The sequence below is a fragment of the Nycticebus coucang genome, chromosome 12, assembly GCF_027406575.1.
Source record: "Nycticebus coucang isolate mNycCou1 chromosome 12, mNycCou1.pri, whole genome shotgun sequence".
NCBI classification, from domain to species: domain Eukaryota; kingdom Metazoa; phylum Chordata; class Mammalia; order Primates; family Lorisidae; genus Nycticebus; species Nycticebus coucang.
Genome location: NC_069791.1, coordinates 107,930,574 through 107,950,251, shown reverse-complemented (window position 1 = coordinate 107,950,251; position 19,678 = coordinate 107,930,574). Strand labels below are relative to the sequence as shown.

Here is a 19,678-nt window from a genome sequence, read left to right as displayed (position 1 = left end):
CCCCCCACCCACCACTCAGAAATTTCAGTCCCATAGGTCAGCTGATGCTGAGGTTGGGATGCCCTGTCCCAGATCAAAGTGTAGGACATTTCCAGTCCCCAGAGCCCTCTCTGATTTTACTCTCCCTTTACCTTTTTGTTCCATTTGAGTCCTCAGTGGGTTGGGTGTTGCCTCCCACACTGGACATGCCCACTCAGCCTATCAATTCAAACGCGAATCTCTTCCAGAACCATCCTCCCAGACACACTGAGAAATAATGTGTCTCCAGCTATCTGACATCCCTAACCCAGTCAGGTTGACATACACACTGTGTCTCATTTAATTCTCACAACACTCCGTGGGCAAGTTGTTATTGTTATTATGCTAGTTTTTAGACAACAGAACCAGTGCTTTGGCATGTCTGGCAGCTAGAAGGGGCTTAACAGATGTTGGGCACAGATTGCATGAGGCACAGAGAGGTTGCGATCCATGCAAGATCACCCAGCAGGTAGGAGCAGAAGCTGGAATTTGAGCCTACATCAGAAGTCTCAGGGAGATGAAGGGACCCGTCCTGGATGCAGCATCCATGTGTGGAAGGCTGAGGACTTCCCCTCTCCAGTCTGGTCTCATCTGGACTGACAGGCAGCCTGCCAGGTGCTGAGCACAGAACTACAGGCTGGGAAAGGGAGTGAGGTGAGGCCCCCCTCTCTCCACCCTTTTCCTAACATAGTTCCTGCTCCAGGGCAGGGCAGGGCAGGGAGGCAGGGCTGGATGCCAGACCTAGGGTGCCAAGACTCCTCCCATGGGGTGACCCCCTGAGCCAATCCCCAGCGGCCCCTCCCAGCTGTGCCAGGCTGTGCCCCAGAAGCCTCTTTCTTTTATTTCTCAGGATTTGAGGGAATAGAAAGGTTAACATTCTGGGCAGGGAGTCTGCCGTGGAGGATCTGAGTCCCAGAGAAGCTCCTCAGAACTTGGGGACCGGGTGGAGAGATAGCAGCTCTGTGCGTGTGTGTGTGTGTGTGTGTCTGTCTGTCTGTCCCTGGTTACGTGAGCAATCACAGGCCCTGATTATCCTGAGGCTTGTTCCAGGATGTATTTATGGAAGAAATGTATGCACTTTGGGAAGATCTGGGCATGCCACCATTGCTCTGAGTGTGACTATAGAGGTGTCTGCATCTTGGAAACTCTGGTATTCTGGGGCAGTGAGGGCTTAACATGCTTGCTTAAGTTTCCAAGCAGGGTTTCCGTCTGCCCCACCCTGTGCTAACTACATTGCTGGATTGTCTTATCAAGCCTCACCTCTATCTTATAGCCTGAAAATGGCTACTAGTCCTGCTATACTAGAAAGGCTCAGAGAGTATAAAACATTTGCCCAAGGTCACCCAGCTTGGATGTGCTGGAGCTGGAATGTGGCAGTCTGGTGCCACTTTCTGTACTCTTGTCTTAATCCAATGCCCTGCAGTATGTACACATCCAGGGAACATCACTAATAGGTCAATATATGCAAAACCCTTAGAGAAGTGCCTGGCACACAGTAAGCACTATTTTAAGTGGTAGACATTTTCATTATCATTATTATTTACTATGTTCCAGGCATTAATTTGGTGTAGGCATTGGGGATTCAGAAGTGAGAAAAACAGCCCACCACCTGTCTCCAGAAGGAAAGTTTACTTTCTGGTGTTAGGAGATGAACAACAAAATTAATGAGTCTCACACATAGCATGTTAGGTGTGAGGCTATTGAGAAAGGAAAGTGGGGAAGCAGGTCGTTGGAAGAACTCAATGGTTTGCGGGCTGCAGTTAAAGTGGGATGGTAGGGAAGGCCTCCTTGGCATTTTTGTCTCAGCTTGAAGGAGGTGAGGGGATGAATCATGTGGCTATCTGGGGAGGAGCATCCTGACCAAGGGGACAGCCTATGCAAAGGCCCTGTGGTCAGAGCATACAGGGTTTGGTGTAGATGTGTGGAATGTGCCAGCTCTGGGAGGTTGGGGTGAGTGATTGCAAAGGGAGGTGGAGGTGTTTGAGATGCTCACGCTGTATGCATTAGTGGTAGATGTGTGTTCCTATGTGTGTGTGCACAGGCACACAGCAGGCATCTTCAGTAGGTCAGCCCCCAAGCACATCTCAGAAAGTATCTTCTACCTGCCTCGGTCAGCGTTAGAAATGAAATCACTCACTCTTTTCTCAAAAGTGATCGTGCACTGGAGCTCATTCTGTTTCCTGCTTTCCTCGCACAGCACTGTTTGCAGGACCCGCCATCCCCAAGCTTCTGGAAGCTGAGTCATTGCACCTTAGGATTTCTGGAGATGCACAAGAGTTCAGGACCCAGGTTAATGGCAGGAGGTGTCCCCCATTGTAGGGGTATTGGGGGGCTTGAGTGACAGGTTAGGTGAGAGGTCATGGGGAAAGTTTTTTCTGCGGAATGCATACCTGCCTGAGCAGATTTGCCTTAAGTGTGAGACATTAGTCACTTGCAGGGTGGCCAATTCTGGAAAACCCACAGGCAGCCCCCCTCCAAGAAACGCCAGTGGATAGGAAGGGAGAGGAAGAGGAGTGGAGAAACAGGCACTCCTGGAATCCAGCCTTGTGCCCGAGAAAGGGGATGAGCAGGGAGGAGGCATCATAGTGGCTTCGGCCCCTCCGTGCTCTCCTTCCAGTGCCACCTCATTCTCTCTCACTGCGGTGTGGACAGCGTACCTGGGACGCACACAGGAGTGCCCTATCCACGTGTCTCCTGGACATTTCTTTACTTTGTATTTGTGTTTAAATCAAATCACTTTACAAAATACATCTGTTTGAAAGAGACACTTTATGTCACTTTGATAAATGGAAAGGCAGCCGCGCTCGCTCACCATACACAAAGGGTGGCTGGGAGAGAAACACGAAAGCAAAGCCAGCCACTTGCGCGTGTCCCCCCCTCGACTCGGGAGCTGTTCTTTGTTACCCATTTGCTGGAGAGGAATGGAGACCAGGCTCCTGGGAGCAGTCATTGGGTTTGAAAAGAAAACGAAATGATGAGGAGGTCGCAGTCTCAATTTATTCATCTGATGTCAGGGCATGTTGCTAGAATGGGCTTGATCCTATAATGAGATGATCTACATGAGAGGCTTGGTGCAATATCTGGCCCAGAGCAAACACTTGATAAGTGGTCGCAATGTGGCTGTGTCCTTGTCCCTCTGCTTACACGGGAATTCCAGGAGAACTGAAGTGGATCCCCTTTTGTGACACTGTCTCCCTGCCATGCGCTGCACACCAAAGATATGTTTATAACAGGAGGTAGGATGGACTGTAGCTTCCATGGTGCTAAAGGGAAGCATTTGTCTCTTAGCAGGCACTTGTAGATGCTGAACAAATATTTGTTGCATAAAGGAACAAATGAAAGAGTGAAAAATCCGCCAGCTTGTCAACTCCACGAGAATGGGGTTTTCCATCTGTTCTTCTCACTGCTGGGTCTTCTGCCTGGAGCAGGGCTTGGGCTAAGTAGGTGCTGGATGAATGCTGGGTGGGTTGATGCCTGAATCAATGACTCTGTAAATATTTAACAAGTGAATGAATGAAGAAATGACTGAACATACGAGTGAATGCCAGTCTTCTCCAGGAGACCAGGGCTTTTATAAAGTTCCAGGGAAGCCTGGCCAAGCTCCAAGCAGGTCAGGAGAGGTGGGAAAAATGGACAAAGAGAAGTGCTCATGTCACCAGCCACAGGCATCTCTGGGGTCCTCTAAGCAATAGTCCTTTGCTAGTGGGGAAGGAGAATCCTGGGGGCTTCCTGGAAAACTCTTCCTGGGATGAGCTCACAATGGACAGGGACTGTGGGTACCATTGACAGCTTCTTACCACCAGCTGAACCCCCAGTAATGTTCCCCTAACCCAGCAAAGAGCTTCCAAGTAGGGACATACAGATGGCAGGAGCTGCCTTGCGAGATAGGATGAACACTGGCCTGTGTAGCATCCAGAGCATTTTTTGTCTATACAGGGCACTATTTTCTTCTAGATTAGGCTGAGGTGGTGCTTTCTGGGCTTTGTACACTCTCCACTCCCACAGCTCCCACCAAGGGCAGCCTTTTGAGGAAAATCCCCAGGGCTTCAGAGAGAAATGTTCCCCTAATTGAGTGTTACATGCTGTTCACACACTAGGCATAGAATGTTCCTATGTTGTAGTGTTTAAACAGCACGTGGGCTGAGTCACTCTGAGTTTGGGTGGTCTGTGAGGGGCCAGCCTTTCTCCCAGGTGGACTACAAGGAGGCTGGGCAGCCTCCCTGCCCTCCTGTAATCCTGCTTATCTTGACTCCACCAGTAGGAAACTGACTTTTGACATATGTATACACCCATGAACCTACTGCCACAGTCAACATGATGAATGACTCTTCCACCCCCCAAAGGTTTCCTTATACTTACCTTGTAATCCCTCCTCTCTGACTCTCCTCCCACAGGCAACCACTGATTGAAGAAAAATACTTCTATCACTCTAGATTAGTTTCACCTTGCTAGAACTGGGATCATACAGTTTGTACTTGTGGAGGATAGGGTCTGGTCCATCCTGGACCACGAATGTGTCTCAGCCTGTAAATAGGCAGAGCCTTCTTGACTCACAGCGCAAGCCTGGGCGCAAAGGACAGTCATGGAGAGCGATGGGCTATGCAGGTCCAGTTCAGGCTGTCCCTTGGAATCCCCCTTCCTAGACCAAGCTAAAGGACTGGCCAGAAGCTGATGGGGCTCAAACAAGAGTTGCTGTTGTTCACCCAGACCGATCGTGGATGTGGACATATGCACTTGTTTACTGTTGACCTTAATCACGTGCAGCCCTACACTGGCCAGGCATGGTGAGCCCAGTACTCTGGGAGGCTGAGGCAGGAAGATCGGAGTTCTTGACTAGCTTTGAGCTCAGGAGTTCAAGACCAGCTTTGAGCAAGAGTGAGACCCTGTCTCTACTAAAAATAAAAAAACTAGGCTCAGCACCTGTAGCACAGCGGTTACGGCACTAGCCACATACACCTAGGCTGGCAGGTTCGAACCTGGTCTGGGCCATCTAAACAACAATGACAACTGCAACAAAAAATAGCTCAGGATTTTGTCAGGTGCCTGTAGTCCCAGCTACTTGGGAGGCTGAGGCAAATGAATCACTTAAGCACCAGAGTTTGAGGTTGCTGTGAGCTGTGATGACACAGCATTCTACCAAGGACAACATAGTGAGACTCTGTGTCAAATAAATAAATAAATAAATAAATAAATAAAAATAGAAAAACTAGCTGGGCATGGCAATGCATCCTATAGTCCCATCTACTCCAGAGGCTGAGGCAGGAGGATCACTTGAGCCCGAGAATTTGAGGTCACAGAGAGGTAAGATGACACCACTGCACTCCATCCCAGCAACAGAGTAAGACTCTGTCTCAAAAAAAAAAAAAAAAAAAAAAAATCCTGTACAAAGGTTCAGGCACAAGATTTGGAGGTGGGCTGGTGGGGAATCAGGCTGTGAGCAGACCCTGGGCCCAGGGTGGGGACCAGGGCACAGCTGCTGGGATGCAGAAGGGAAAAAGAAGAGCACAGATAGGCCAGGACCCTCCCAGGAGCAGCCCACACCCCGGGGAACAGAGCCCATCCTGCTGTAAACCAGCTGTGTGAGGTGCTTTCATGGAGATACAAACCTCTGCTCATGCCAGAGAGGTGATTTATCTCAGTCAGGAGGATTAGGGGAAGCTTCTTGGAACAATGCAGGGTGAATGTCTTGGTCTTTGAAAAATACAGTGTGGGGGGAAAAAAAGAGAAAAATACAGTGTAATCATTCCAATAGCTAATCTCTAACGAGCACTTAGCATGTGCCAGGCACTCTTGGAGAGCTCCGCATGCATTATTTCCTTTGATTCTTACAACACCCCTACTGGGTGGGCATGTGATCACCTCCACTTTACAGATATGGACATGGATGTGTAACTTCCTGAGGTCTTGATAGGCAATGAGTGTGATACCGCCATTAGACCGGGTGGTCTAATTTAACTCAGTTCTGCTATCTGTGTTTCCTGCTCTGGTGTGGGGATGCGTGAATGGAGAACATACCACTGTCTGTGTGTGATCTGAGGGTCCCTTCAGGACTTTCTGTTGAAAATCATAGTCGCTTACCACTAACGTAGACAGTACTGAACAAATGTAGAATAAATTACTCCACATCTCATGCGGATGGCACTGTTTGCTTTGCAGTATGGCCTCTTTCTGTCTGTCTCTCTTTAGTCCTCCATGGTTTTGATGATGGAACTTCCCAAGTAGGGTCTCTCTTGTAGTTTCTTTGAACTATACCCCTCATTCACGACGTTACCAGGTAGCAATGACTAGTCGTCATGCTGTTTCAAGATGGTGTCCATGTACCCAATAGCAAATGCCCGTTTATAGAAGGGCGGGTTTTTCTCAACTAGTGGCCCCATAGAGAAGTTACCGGTGGAGCTGGTGAGTGGATCTTCCAAATGGCACGTGGAATTGCACTCTTCCTGGTCATTGATCATAGCCACGTGTCCTCTTGGATGTTGGGGGTGTGACTTCTAGGCTTGAGCTCCTAAGTCTTGTTATTGGGCACTGCCCACTGGAGGGGGGTCAGCATGGCAACATGGCCTGATGTTAGACGAGTGCCTTTGAGACTGCCACCTCCTCATGGATTCATTTATCAAACTTGCTGACTGCTCCCCGGAGCCAGGTGGGATCAGCTTGTCTTTGTTTCTCTCTAGCAGGTGGTTGACAAAGAGTAACACCCCCCCCGCCCACCCGAATTTGCACCAGATTGTTTATCACACACAGCTCAACTTACAATCACCAAGATGTAGAACAACCCAAGTGCCCATCAACCCATGACTGGATTGATAAACGGTGCTATATGTGTACCATGGGGTTCCCCTCAGGGCCTTCTCACAGGTGAGGGACCTTGACAACCAGAACCGTTCAGAGATCAAGGGCCCCTGGGTGACAGCAGGTGGAGAAGGGGCATTTCAGTCACAGTGAGGTGACATCCATCCAGTACCCTGTGGTCTCAATTCTGCGTGTGTTATGGTCAGCTACGTGCAAGATTGGGGTTCCTTCTGGTAGTGGACTAGGCTGGCGTGCCCGTTCTTTTTTTTTTTTTTTTTCCAGATTGATATGAGGGCACAAATGTTTAGGTTACATAGTTTTAATTTCTAAGGTAAAGTTCAAGCTGTAGTCGGGCCCCTCACCCAGGGGGCAGGCTGGACACCCTCACATTGTGCGCGTTAGGTGAGAGCCCACCAGTGGCACTTCCTCTCCCGCCTTCGCGCTCCCCCTTCTCCCCCCCCCCCTTGCTAGACTATACTTGTGTTTCTCTTTGGGTGGGTGTGTAGTTGTTTATATATTGGTTTCATATTAGTATTGAGTACATTGGATACTTGTTTTTCCATTCTTATGATACTTTACTAAGAAGAATGTGTTTCAACTCCATCCAGGTAAACACAAAAAAATGTAAAATCTCCATCTTTTCTTTTGACCAAATAGTACTCCATGGTGTACACATGCCACAGTTTGTTGATCCATTCATGGGTTGATGATGCCCATTTTTAAATTCCTTCTCTCATTCCTTCTTTCTTTCTTTTTTTTTTTTTTATTGAGACAGGGTCTTGTTCTGCTACCCGGGGTAGAACCATAGTTCACTGCAGCCTCAACCTCCCAGGCTCAAACGATCCTCCTGCCGCCACCTCCCAAAGTGCTAGGATTACAGGCATGAGTACCACTCCTGGACCATCATTCTTTTTTTTTTTATTATGAGAATTTTCAAACCCACAGAAGTAGAAAGAATCATATAAAAGACTCCCATGTACCCAATGCAAATGCCAACATTTTGCCAATCTTGTCTTGTAATTGACCTTTTGGTGCTTTTCATTTTATTTTCTGTTGAGGTACAACAGTCTTACAGTAAAGTGCACAGCTTGATACATTCTGATGATGAATTTTTTGCCTATATATATATAACACCTATGAAACCATCACATCAAGAGGTAGAACATTCCCAGACGCCTGCCCCTTCCTGGGATCTGCACTTTCATGAAGTCTAGGGCTCAATGGCAACATTGTGTTGGGGGAAAATGTTCTAAATTTTTATTATTTCTCCCTCTTCTTTCTCTTCTTCTTTCTTTCCCTCTTTCTTTCCTGCCTTATTTACTGACCTCGTTACCAGGAAGATAAATTCTGGATTGTAAAAAGATAGAAATCCAGAGTAATTCAGGTGAAAATGGCTTTAGAGATTGGCTATTGTTTTGAACTATCTATGTTAAGCTTAAACTCTTCCTTCCTCTCTCCCTCCTTCCATTTTTCCTGAAACTTCTTTCCCTCCTTCCTCCTTCCTTCCCTTCTCTCCCTTCCTCCTTCCCTCCTTTACTTCCCTCCTTCCTGCCCTCCCTCCCTTCCTTCCCTCCTCCCTCCATCCTGTCTTTCCTTCCTTCTTCTTCTCTCCACTGAACACTGATTGGCTGACTCCAGTGGATATTAGAGCCCCAACCTTGGTACTTGCCTATCCCAAGTGATGGTGACCCCAGCGTTTCTTAGGAAGAGTGAGGCCTCACAGCAGTAGCTTAAGTTCCTGATCAGAGCTGACCTGGTTGACTTCAGCTCCCTCCATGCCCCAAGTGGGAGAGGCCAGAGGGCTGGTGAGTGGTGACACCCCATGTGTCCCCAGACACTGCAGGAGATCTTCCAGGCGGAGAACACCATCATGCTGCTGGAAAGGTCCATCATGGCCAAGGAGTGCCCGCTGAAGGTGGCGCAGACACGGCTGGAGTGCCGGACCCGGCGCCCCAACGTGGAGCTGTGCCGGGACATCCCACAATTCAAGTGAGAGAAAGGGGGTAGGACAGTGGGGGGGGAAAGCCTGGGACATCCAGGAAGGGGAAGGGTGGGTCTCAGAAATGGGCCCTCCCTCAGTCAGGACATCTAGTCCCACAGCTCAACAGGGTGCTGGGTTGGGGGGGTCCTGAGGTCCAGCCTGGGCTGTCCCCCATAGTCCTCCATCACTGGAAGGCCTCCCCTGGGCATCCAGTCTTCTGCTCTTCTAAACTGAGGATGACTCTGGAGTTCTTCTGTGCTCTGAGACCTTCCTGCTTCCCTTGACAGCAAAGGGCATTTGGCCTCCCAGGCCCCTGGCTGTTCACGGCTCTCTTTAGGTTCCTCTGGGAGGGGCGCCCAGCTATGCTTCACTCACTCCCCACCTTCCTCTTTGCAAGCTTCTTGCGTGTGACCCCTGGGGGTGGACTAACCAGTGCCATGCTGGGTGGGTTGTGTGTGTCCTGCTGAGCTAAGAACTTCTCACTGGAGAGGGGGTAAAAAGCTGACTGAGAAAGGGGGTCTGTGGGCCTGGGAGAGGGGTGGAGGGGGATGATGCCAGGCCAAGAAGCAGAAGGTCATCAGACACAGGCATGTGCTGTGCGACCACTCTGTTCTCTCTGTGCCAGGGGCACTGTATAGTTGCCTACTGCTGTGTAACAAATCACCCAAAACTTAGTGGCTAGAATGAACCACAGGCACCAACAGCCATGCTGGTGGAGTGGGAAGAGCTTGAGTTCAGCCCCCCTCTCAGCAGCTCATTCACTCTATAAACCTTATTGTGCACTAATTATGCCAAGCACTGTACACACTTGGCTCACTAGCAGTACTTCTCTTTCAACAAGATACTGATTTGATACCCTACCTCACTGCCCAGAAAAGCAATGGAAAGGACCATCTTCCAGCTTCCCAGGACACTTTATTTCCACCCTGGCCTACAGCAAGGGAAGTTCCCCTGATGTCTAATGGTAATCCCTTAAGCTGCTTTTAAGTTTGTTCCCTTTAGCCCTACTCCTAGGGGAGTTGAAGAGTCAATTACCTCTATTATTGTAGAATGGGAAGAAAAATTGAAGACCAGAGAGGTTGAGAGAGCCGTCCAAATGACACAGCACTAAGCCAGGGCTTAACTGGGCAGGAAGTGCAGGTCTTGGTCCAGGGATAGACCCCAATGTCTCCATCCTGAGGTGGAAACCCCACATGAACAGGTGAAGAGATGTTGAGAAGAGAGCTGTACATCGGGGGGGAGGAGGCAGATATTTAAGAGCACATGCTCGGTGGTTCCCGAGTGATGGTGTTTGAGCAGTGTCCGGGGGCTGCCAGCAATCCTCGGAGTTTCTTGGGCTGTGGCTTCATCACTCCCACATCTGCCTCCTTCTCCACATGGCTTCTGGTCGTTGGGTCTCTGTGTCTCAAATCTCCCTGTCCTCTCTCTTGTATGAAGATCAGTCCCTGGATTTAGGGCCTGTCCCAAAAGCCAGGATGATCTCGTCTGTAGATTTTTAATTACACCTGCAAAGACTCTATTTCTAAATGACATCACAGTCCCGGGCACTGGGGGTTTGGTCTTGAGCCTATGGTTTTAGGGGGCAGTAACCACCCCACTCCACCTGGATATGGCCATAACCTCCTCACCTATCTCCTCTCTCCCCTCCTGCCTCCTCCCAGCCTGAGGTTGTCCCAGGGCTCCAATTTGCACACCAACTTCCCACTGCATCAAGAACAGAATCCAAGCCCCTTAATTTGTACGTGCTTCTTTCTTTAGAAAGGCACTATGTCCAATTCAGCGGCCACAGGCAGCTATTTCATTTAAACTTAAATCATCTAAAGCTAAATTAAATTTGGAATTAAAGTAATTCACTTAAAAATTCAGTTTGTCAGTTGCATAGCTACATTTCCAGTGCTGGTCAGCCCCCTGCAGCCAGCGGGGACTATGCTGGGCAGTGCAGATGGAGATGGTCTTTCCCGTGGCCAGCTCGTTGGTCTAACATACTGAGGACCAGTCACGGTGTCCTCCTGTGCTCTGTCTCACTGTCTATCTCTTCTGTGCGTGTCACCCTCGGCAGCCTGGTACACAGCCTGTCTACCTGTTCTGCCTGTTTTCCCCTCGGAGGGCTCAGCCTTGTCTGTCCTGCTCCCCGGGGTCTCCCAGCACCAGGTACAGTTTCCAGTGCACAGAGGGTGCGTCTCTGCTGAACAGCTGAATAACCGGTGCCTTCTCGTGGCCCTCACTGCAGGCTGGTGAATGAGGTGTTCACCATCGACGACACCCTCCAGACCCTCAAGCTGAGGCTGCGGGAGACTCAGGACACGCTGCAGCTGCTGGTAATGACCAAGTCCCGACTGGAGCACGAGCTGGCCATCAAGGCCAACACGCTCTGCATCGACAAGGAGAGGTGCATGGGCATGCGCAAGACCTTCCCCTGCACCCCGCGCCTGGTGGGCTACAGCTGAGCCGTGCCGCTGGACTCTGGGGCCTGGTTCCATGTGGGTTTCTTGCCCGGCATAAAATATGAAAAGGCAAAAAAATGAAATAAAAGAAAGTGTCACATTCTCCCTTTCCTCCTATCACAAGATAAAAATTATATATGTGTGTATATATATATTTAGAGGCAAAATAAATGTGCCCAAACCAAGGATCTGGCGCTCATTCCTTCTGCAGAACTGGCAGGGCCTGGGAAGAGGCAGACTGAGATCCCTCGGGGATGGAGTGTTGGGAGGCTGCATTTTTTGTCTCACTCTCATGTATGTATGTATGTATGTATGTATGTATTTAGACAGAGTCTCACTCTGTCACCCTCAGTACAGTGCCATGGCATCATAGCTCACAGCAACCTCAAATTCTGGGCGCAATTGATCCTCCTGCCTCAGCCTGCCAAGTAGCTGGGACTACAGGTGCCCACCACAACGCCCACTTAATTTTTCTATTTTTTAGTAGAGATGGGGTCTGGATCTTGCTCAGGCTGATCTCGAAATCCTGAACTCAAGCAATCCACCCGCCTCAGCCTCCCAAAGTACTAGGATTACAGGTGTGAGCCACCGTGCCCAGCCTCTCTCTCTCTTTTAACCAGTTTGTCCACTTTTGAGCACAGTGGAGACCTGAGAATCCACGAGCTCAGCTCTGTCACTCAGGAGCTGTGGGGCCCTGACAAATTTCTACCCTACTGTCCTCATCTATGAAGTGAGGTCAAAGGTGCGGTATTATCAGAAGCATGGGGCAGTGCACGAAAGTAGGACTTGGAGGCAGAAGTTCTGGGTTTGCTTCTCAGCTTTGATGGATGGAGAATTGCTAGGGGAGGAAACGGAGGCAAAATCAATTAAGTGTGTGCAGCAGGAGGCTGGTAAGAGTTAAGGGAAAGCTCGATGAAAAAGGGACATTGCCTCAAAAAGTTCAACATAAGACTACTCTACCGCCCAACAATTCCACTCCTAGGTATATAATGAACAGAAATGAAAAGAGGAACTCCAACAAATAATTGCACACAAATGGTCAGAGCGGCAATATTCACAATAGTCAAAAGATGGAGGCATCCCAAATGCCCACCGATGGATGAACGGGAAAACAAAATGTGATCGATCCATACAGTGGAATACTATTCTGCCACAAAAAGGAAGGAAGTAATGATACACGCTACAATGTGGATGAACCCTAAAAACAGTAAGCTGAACGAAAGAAGCCAGACGCAAAAGGCCATGCTGTGTATAACTTCATTTGTATGATGTGGCCAGAACAGGCACATCGGTACAAATAGTAGACATGGTTGTCAGGGAAAGGGGGAGGGGAATGGATGCTTAGTGGGTTTGGGGCTTTATTCTGGAGTGATGAAAGTGTTTTGGAACTAGGGCGGCGCCTGTGGCTCAAGGAGTAGGGCGCTGGTCCCATATGCCGGAGGTGGCGGGTTCAAACCCAGCCCCGGCCAAAAACCACAAAAAAAAAAAAAAAAGAAAGTGTTTTGGAACTAGATAGAGTTGGTTGTATAACATGGGAATATACTAAATGCCACAGAATTGTTCACTTTAAATAGTTTTATGTTATGTGATGTTCACGTCAATTAAACAAAAGAAAAGTAATACTGGATCTGAGTCTTAAAGGTGAGGAGGTTGAAGCGGGGTTAGGGGGGTCGAGGGTGTTTCTGGATGGGACTAACAGTGTGCAGAAGGCAGGACGCTATGGTCTTGGGTGGAGAAGCCCTCAGAGAGGCTTGGGAATCATCTAGAAGGGTCAGCAGGGCCCAGATCATGAAAGGCAAATAGCTTTAGATTTTTTTCTGAGGTCAGTTTCCCAAACTTCACTATTCACATCAGTGCTTCCTGTGGGTTCCTGGATCACCCCGGACCTTGTGAAAATGTGGATTCTGCGTCAGTAGTCTGGGATGGGCCTGAGACATCGAAGTTCTGACAAGCTCCCAGGTGATGCTGATATACACTTTGAATTAAGCATTCAAATAACACCTCTGCAATTTTTACCATAACCAGTTAACCATGTATATACTATCATTTATTCACTCTTTTCTTTTAGATGTCACACTAAAATAATATATTTACAAAAATTTATTTTAACAGCAAATTATATAGCATCACTGCAAATATGAAACCTTCTTGGCCAAATGTCGAAAGCAAAATATTGCTAATGACATCTGGTTAGATAATACTATCTGCCCAAGACCTTAGATCTAGGGTCTTTTCTCCTTTTGTTCAAAGAGAGAGCAGCACCTAATGGTATGCTACTCTCCTTCAGTCAAACTTCAAACGTACCTCGAGGTAAGTTTGATTGAAGGAGTAGAAAACTCTTCTCTTACAAACCTGTTTCAGTGCTGTTTAGGGCCTGGAATGCATCTGCCTAAGGAATCACAGCTGCAGGCAACAGGGAGCCCTAAGGATCATTAAAGTGGGGATATGAAATGCCCAGATTAGTGTTTTCAAAATAATCCCTTCAGGAGAAAGGAAGACCAAGCTGTTAGGACTTCTGAGCATGGATTTACATAGTGAATTTAGAAATATTCATGAGGCTGGAGCCATAATCCTTGGCACGTAAGTTGTAAGGGGTAAGTAGAAGACCAGACTGAGATAAGAGGCCAAGGTCTGGCAGCTGGTGCTTAGGTGCTCCACCCCTAGGAATGGAGTGGGCGGTGGGGTCAACTTCCTCTTCACGTTTGGAGCTTGAGCCACCTAAGGGACATCTGGGACTTGAAAGGCAAGTGCAAAGAGGTCATGGGTCTCCAGAGGTTAAGGAGCTGTGCCTGGGGACACAGGAACTCTGCAGATCCTCAGCAGCGAGTGACCTGGTAAAAGAAAGTCTTGAAGAGTGAGGAGTTCGATGTACAGTGTGAGGCTGGGGTGGGCAGAAGACCTGGGGAGTAATAGAGAGAGTACAGAGCGAGGTAAACAGAATCCAGAAGTAGCAATGTCAAGGAGATTGCAGGAAGAGTTGCAAGAGTGGAATGTTCAACAGTGTCCAGCACCTGGAGAGGCGGTAGGATGAAGAAAAAAGCAAGCTCTTTGGAAGCAATCACACTAAACATACCATTGACCATGACACCCAGGGGTGCACACTTTTGGAAACTGAATTGACAATATGCATCAAGGGCCTTAAAAATATCCACATCCCTTGACCTATGAATGTCTTTCTTAAGACTCTATCATTAGAAAACAATCCTAGGGCGGCGCCTGTGGCTCAGTCCGTAGGGCGCCGGCCCCATATATGGAGGGTGGCGGGTTCAAACCCGGCCCTGGCCAAACTGCAACTAAAAAATAGCCGGTCGTTGTTGCCGGCGCCTGTAGTCTCAGCTACTTGGGAGGCTGAGGCAAGAGAATCGCTTAAACCCAGGAGTTGGAGGTTGCTGTGAGCTGTGTGAGTCCACGGCACTCTACCCAGGGCCATAAAGTGAGACTCTGTCTCTACAAAAAAAAAAATAAATAAAAAATAAATAAATTGGCACTTAAAGAAATGTATGAATAAATGCATGGATGAATAAAACAATAAACAATCCATAAAGACCTATTTCTATCATGATGCTTTGGTATAGATTAAAAATTCTGGAACAAACAAAGATGAAATTATCCATCAGCTGTGAGGCTTGAAGAAAACTCAAGACATGGGGTTAAGATCCCCAGGCTTCACCTGACCAGCACACTTTTTGTTTGTTTGTTTGTTCGTTTTTGAGACAGTCTATGTCGCCCTTGGTAGAGTGTTGTGGCATCACAGCTCACAGCAACCTCAAACTCTTGGGCTTAAGTGATTCTCTTGCCTCAGCCTCCCAAGTAGCTGTGATTACAGGCACCCGCCACAGTGCCCGGCTATTTTTTTGTTGCAGTTGTCGTTGTTGTTTAGCTGGCCAGGGCTGGATTCAAACCCAGCAGTCTGGGTGTATGTGGCTGGCGCCATAACCACTGAGCTACGGGCGCCACCAAGACCAGCATACTTTGGTTCCCACTTGGAGAGGCAGTAACTAGAGACCTGAGCCCTCACTGGACTTGGATCCAGCTCCCCGTCCTTAGCCATGTCCACAGCTTGCTGTCTTAACCTCCAAGGGCCCAGTTTCATTCTACTGAGGTGACCCCAGAAATGAGACCCTTGATCCATCAGCATACCTTCCCCTGGGGTCTCTCCTCTGCCTCCACCTCCATACTCTTCCCCCTTGGTTGTAGGTTTAGTGATGCCCACTGTGGGGCTCATTTCCTACATTAGGGCTGCAGCTGACCATTTGGGGAACATGGACTCAACACTCATAGTTTTCAGATGCTTCACCACCCTCACACATCAGTGGGCTATGCAGTTGCAGTCTCCTCTTGCTTAATATTAATATGCCTTTCCCATAGGAGATCTCACCCCTTTCTCTCCTTTAATCCCACTCATCCCTGACTGACTCCTAGACTTCTTCTAACTTCTAACTCCAGGCTCCAGAACCTCCATCCTAATAACATCTCCGGCTTCACATGCTCAGCTCCAGGCGCCGCCTGTTCCTCCCTAAGGAAAAGCCCATCCAGTCACAGGCCCAAACCTTGGAGTCATCCTGGAATCTTCTCTTTCTCCCACACCCCACATTTAATCCATCAGCAAGTTCCATCAGCACTACCTTCCTAACCTTTCCTGAGTGTGACCACTGCTCCTCCTCCTCTACGACCATCCTAGACAATCAATTGTCAGCTTTCACCTGGGCAACAGGTACTGTGTAGGTGGTGGAGACACGGGCCCCCAGGATGGCCCTCAGGTTGCTTACAAGGGCTACTAGGAAACAAAGGCCCAAACACCAGGTGCAGCTAACATTTGGTTAGGCAGATGGGGTCAGTAATCTTTCAAACACTTAAGCTGGGAAGGTTCCCAAATGTCCATGAGTCTCAGTCTCCTTGTCTTCTGTTTAATGGTCCCCCCACGTGAAGGTCTCCAAGGGAGCCTCAGGAGGATGAGGAGAGAGTTCAATACCAAGACACGGTAGAAAAAATAACATATCTCAAATAATTCTTAAGCTATTATTTGAATGTTTGCGGATATCATTGTGTTCAACCAACACACTATTGATTGGTACTGGCCTTCTGTTGTTACAGATTTTCCTTGATAGATCCTGCAAATATGAAGAAGGGGACCTCCTAATCTGATGTGGAGAGAGGATCCTCCTTCTATGCCAATATTTAAGAGAGGTGCCAGGATAATACCACGGTTAAGAGCAGGACTTTCAAACTGAGCCCTCTAATTTGGGCTCCACTAGCTCTGTAGCCTGGGAAAGCCATTAGCCGTTCTGAATTTCAGCTCATCCATCAAAGGAGGCCAACAATACCCCATTGTAGGGTAATTGTTCGGACTAATTATGACTCTGTACCTAAAGAGGGATTCAGTAATATTCAAGAATGATAGCTCACATTCATTGAGGACTTGCTCTGTGCTAGGCAATTTAGAAAGTACCATCTCATTTTACTCATCATTCAGTCCTGGAACATGAACATGGAAATCAAGGCACAGAGAGAGGTTAAGGAGCTTGCCTATAGTCACACAGCATATCGATGACTGAGACAGGATTTAAGTCAATTTATGTGAATTCAGGGTCTGAACTGCTGACCAAAACTTCCCAAATAAGGGGAAAGCTTATTATTATTGCTTAGGGTGGCCCCACAGTCCAAAAGGGATCTGGCAAGGCCACTGGCAAAGGTCAGCCCCACAAGGGTATCTGAAGAAACAGGACTCCACAGCCTTGGTCATGGAGCAGCTGACACGGAACATTCTCTAGTCTCTGGAGGAGATAGTGATGATAACAACTGGAGATAACAACTGAAATGCTTGAAGATGCAAACGCATTACTCTATCTTGGACCCCATCCCCCAGGATGTGAAGTAGGGACTGTGTCCATCCCCTCTTTGCAGATGAGGAGATGGAGGCATGGATAGGCTAGGTCACTTGCACATAGTGACACAGCCAGGATGAGCTGGCAGCGCTGGCCCTCAGTGCCCATGCACACAGCACCCAGGTGGCACCTCACTGGCACCCCCAGTGCCCCAGCTTCCACTCCCAGCCAGCGTCAGCAACAAGGCACTGGGAGGGGGGTGGGGGTGGGGGTGGCGGATGCATTTTTTTGCCTTGCCCCGAAATGTCAGTGCGTCAGGCTCACACAAAGTCCTGGCTGTTTGCTCCCAAGATTCCCAAGGCACTCTGGACAAGTGTCCTTGCACACAGGCTGGGGGGTGGGGGGAGGGACAGGACCAGGAGGCAGGTTCAAAGCATGCAATTAAAATTCCTAAGGGGCGATATGGAGTCCTTCTATTCCTCCCTTGGAAACATACAGAACATTCTTGGTCTCGAGATGAGACTGGGGGCTGGGCTTTAAGCCTTATGTGGCACCTTCTCTGGTCCCATGTGACCCCAGACGTGCTCCCCCCCCCCCAACAGAAGACAGCCTCCTCCTCCCCACCCAACAGTGCAGCTTTGGATTCCTGGCGCTCCTCGGGAGGGAGGCACGGCTGTGGGCACCACAGGCAGCAGAGCCCAGGAGTATTGGAGCAGGGGCCATCTGAGGGGTACTGGACTGGCCTCTCCCATGCCACATGCCTGGTGGGTTTGGGCCTGATGGGGGTGTGTATGTGTGTGTCCTGAGAGTGGGTGTCTGCAGCCCCACTCGATCCCAGACTGTTGGTGATCTCCGAAGATGAGGGAAACCCATTAGCTAAGAATGAGTGAGAGAACTGCCCTTGTAGAGGAGGAGGTGTGCCTCCTGTCCCGTAAGGGCTTGTCCAGTACCTAGAAGCAAGACACTCAGTGTAAGAGCTGTTGGCTCTCAGTTCACCTCTCTCTTAAGGGTCAGGGGGAAGAAGGAGGGAGCATCTGCTTCATAGCCATCCTCTCCTGTGAGTGATAAAGATGTTTTGGAACTAGCTAGACCTTATCGTCCACAGCATTGGGAATTTCTTGAGAATACCCCTGAATGGTACACTTTAAAATGGTTGATTTTATGTTGTTTGAATTTCACCTCAATTTTAAAAAAGAGAAAGAGGCCGGGCATGGTGCCTCACACCTGTAATTCCAGCACTTCAGAGAGGCTGAGGTGACAGGATGCTTGAGCCCAGGAATTTGATTTTTGTGTTTTTTTTTTTGAGACGGAGTCTCGCTTTGTTACCCTCAGTATAGTGCTATGGAGTCACAGTTCACAGCAATCTCAAACTCTTGGGCTTAAGCGATTCTCTTGTGTCAGCTTCCTGAGTAGCTTGGTCTACAGGCGCCCACCACAACACTTGGCTATTTTTTAGAGACAGAGTCTTGCTCTTGCTCTGGCTGGTCTGGAACCTGTGAGCTCAGGGAATCCACCTGCCTCGGCATCCCAAGTGCTGGGATTTCAGTTGTGAACCACCGTGCCTGGCCTGAGCCCAGGAGTTTGAGAACAGCCTGAGCAACATAGTGAGACCCCGTTTCTTAAAAAAAAAAAAAAAAAAAAAGAAGAAGAAGAAAGAAAGAAAAGAAAACTCAGGTGGGCATGGTGATATGAGTCTGTAGTCCCAGCTACTTAGATGGCTGAGCCAGGAGGATCTCTTGAGCCCAGAAGTTTGAGTTTGCAGTGAGCTGTGATCACATCACTGTACTCCAGCCTGGAAGACAAAGTGAGATCCTGTCTCTAAAAACAGAGAGAAGATCAGCCATGGTTGATGCAATTCAACCCTTCCTCAAACCATATCCTATGCCTTTCTAAGAATATTTCTGTGTGGACTCTGGCAGATTTCTATTGGATACAAGAAAACACAATGATTAAAACTTTGGAAAGTTTATCTTGAAAATTTATACAATAAGTCGTTACACAAGTAAGGAGGCCCTACTCTCGGGGCATGTGAATTAGGGTCCATGCCTGCACAAACCCAAGGACTTCCTAACTGCTAGGTGCCTGGCTTGCCCCACCCTTGGCTCCTACCAGCTCCCAGCCACCCCCTGAGGATGCTCTGGGCTTTTGTCTCCTGTCATCCCCAGTCCCCTCCCCCCTTCTTTGTGGGTGGGCATGAGAGCTTAAAGCACCCACTGCCTGAAAGCCGAATCCCCTCTGCCTTGATTTAAATGCAGGCTCTCCAGCTCCCCCTCTGAGTGACTGTGCAACTCCCTTAAACGCTCTGTGCTTCCATTTCCTCATCTCTAAAATGGGGACAATGGGCTAGTCTCCACTCCCAGGGGCTTAGCAAAGGTTATGTGGTTAATATATGTAAAGTTGGGGACACAGAGACTCGCTGGCCTTGAGTGCCCAGTAGCTGTGCGACTGCCCTGCCTCAATACAGAGAGCTCTGTGGCAGGAGGAGACCCTTCAGGTGCCGACCAGGAGTCACCGATCCGCGTGCAGATTGAGCAAGGCGGTGGTGCTCTAGGGGAAGGGCACCTAACCCTGGAATAAGAGGAAGGGTGAGAGTTCGAGGACCCCGGCGTGGGGTAATG

At 48.8% G+C, this 19,678-nt stretch overlaps 1 protein-coding gene across 1 annotated transcript in view; it reads left to right on the top strand.

The window, feature by feature from the left end:
- Nucleotides 1–11,411, top strand: part of TEKT5 (tektin 5) — a 43,743-nt gene extending 32,332 nt beyond the window's left edge. The window contains exons 6-7 of the mRNA XM_053556103.1: nt 8,645–8,799; nt 11,022–11,411. Coding sequence (XP_053412078.1) covers nt 8,645–8,799; nt 11,022–11,238 — 372 coding nt within the window. The 3' untranslated portion in view covers nt 11,239–11,411. The remainder of the gene's footprint in view (nt 1–8,644; nt 8,800–11,021) is intronic.
- Nucleotides 11,412–19,678: the final 8,267 nt, after the last annotated feature.